Raw genomic sequence first — 1,740 nt, forward strand, 5'->3', positions numbered from 1 at the left:
CATCATCCTCTTCAAAACTAGCAACACCCAAGACCTTAATATCATCTGCAAATTTAAGTAATTTATTTAAATGGTAACTAAACATTCTCAATGTTTTTGTTTTTTCTGCGTAAGTTGTAAGTTCTAAATAGAGTGAATAGTTCTCAGTGTGAATTGGTTTATCTAGCTTGGATCAAGTAGTACCTTTAGTGTAAAGTTGACAAAACTTGAGGTAAACACTTCTCATATATATGGATTTTAATGTATCTTCATTGTCAAGTTTGACAAAATTTGAGGTAAACAGTTCTTAGTTATGGGTTTTAATGGTAACTAGTATAAAGTTGACAAAATTTTAGGTAAGCATGTCTCATTTGTGGATTTTAATGGTAACTTTAGTGTAAAGTTGACAAAACTTGAGGTGAAAATGTCTCAATTGTTAATTTTAATGATTTATTGTAAAGTTGACAAAACTGGATATAAACATTCCCATTTATTGATTTTAATGATAACATGAACATTACTTGATTTTAACATCTTTATCAAGCTATGCTGAATTGAAATGTTAAGTTTTTGGTGGAAGACACGTTTTAAATAATAAACCTTCAAAGTTGATTCTAAGATAGGAAATGGTGTCTATTAAAGAAATGTTGATAAATGTTTGTGTGTAAGGTGTCAAACTGATACCGAAAATATTCCTATGTATTAGCGTGATATATTTTCACTGTAATTGTTTTCAAATTATTCTTTTCTGTTCTGTTACTGAGAGTTGGTTCTCCTTGTTGATATTTTGTAGGTGAAAGCCTTGTCATTTTCTGCTGGTGGTACCTACTTTGTTACTGTGGGGAATCGACATGTAAAGTTTTGGTATCTAGAGTATTCTCGCTCAACAAAGGTGAGGAGACTTTGATATATACCCTACCAATGTACTTATAGACTGTAGAACATATGATTTTTCATTCAATTCATGAGTCTGAACGTACAATTACTTTACTACTTTTAGACTATAGAATACATACCTACAGTGACACAACTGTTTGCAGACCATAGAACATGTAGATATAGTCACTCCAATGTTTGCAGACTACAGAGCATGTGCATATAAGCACACCACCATTTGTAGACCATAGAATATATGCATATTGTCACACCACTGTTTGCAGACCATAGAACATGTAGATATAGTCACACCACTGTTTGCAGACCATAAAACACGTAGGTATAGTCACACGACTGTTTGCAGACCATAGAACATGTAGATATAGTCACACCAATGTTTGCAGATGACAGAACATGTACTTATTGTCACCACTGTTTGCAAACTATATAGATTGTAGAATGTGCATACAGTTACACTACAACATTTAGACCATATAACCTGTATATTTAATCACATAACAGTGATTGTAAAGTAAACTTGCTCATGTAGTTACAGAATGATTTGTTTGTTATTATTATTATGACAGACATGTTTTGCTGTCACCATAACACATTTGTATGGTATTCAGTTAGTAAATAACATTTTAATAAATTCTTGTTACAAATGTCTGGTATTCAATTTAAACTTTAGCAACCATTGATGGATGACATTTTGAACTCTCTGCTGATGCTTTCTTAACACTTTAAAGAAGGTTTTAACAAAGAACTTGAAACATCATATTTTGTATTTTCTTTCTTTTTCGAAACTGTAAGTAGGTAAGATTCCAAATAAAATGATGGAATTTTTTTAAATATATATATATATATATATATATATATATATAT

The 1,740-nt window shown here is 30.6% G+C and overlaps 1 protein-coding gene across 4 annotated transcripts in view; it reads left to right on the plus strand.

Annotated features, from left to right (window-relative positions):
• Positions 1 to 1,740, plus strand: part of LOC106466208 (mitogen-activated protein kinase-binding protein 1-like) — a 124,675-nt gene that overhangs the window by 85,093 nt on the left and 37,842 nt on the right. For all 4 annotated transcript variants that reach the window (XM_022394166.1, XM_022394167.1, XM_013926456.2 and 1 more), the window contains one exon: positions 773 to 871. In XM_022394166.1, the coding sequence (XP_022249874.1) occupies positions 773 to 871 (99 nt within the window). The remainder of the gene's footprint in view (positions 1 to 772; positions 872 to 1,740) is intronic.

The sequence above is a fragment of the Limulus polyphemus genome, unplaced genomic scaffold (genome assembly GCF_000517525.1).
Source record: "Limulus polyphemus unplaced genomic scaffold, Limulus_polyphemus-2.1.2 Scaffold2187, whole genome shotgun sequence".
In the NCBI taxonomy this organism is placed as follows: Eukaryota; Metazoa; Arthropoda; class Merostomata; order Xiphosura; family Limulidae; genus Limulus; species Limulus polyphemus.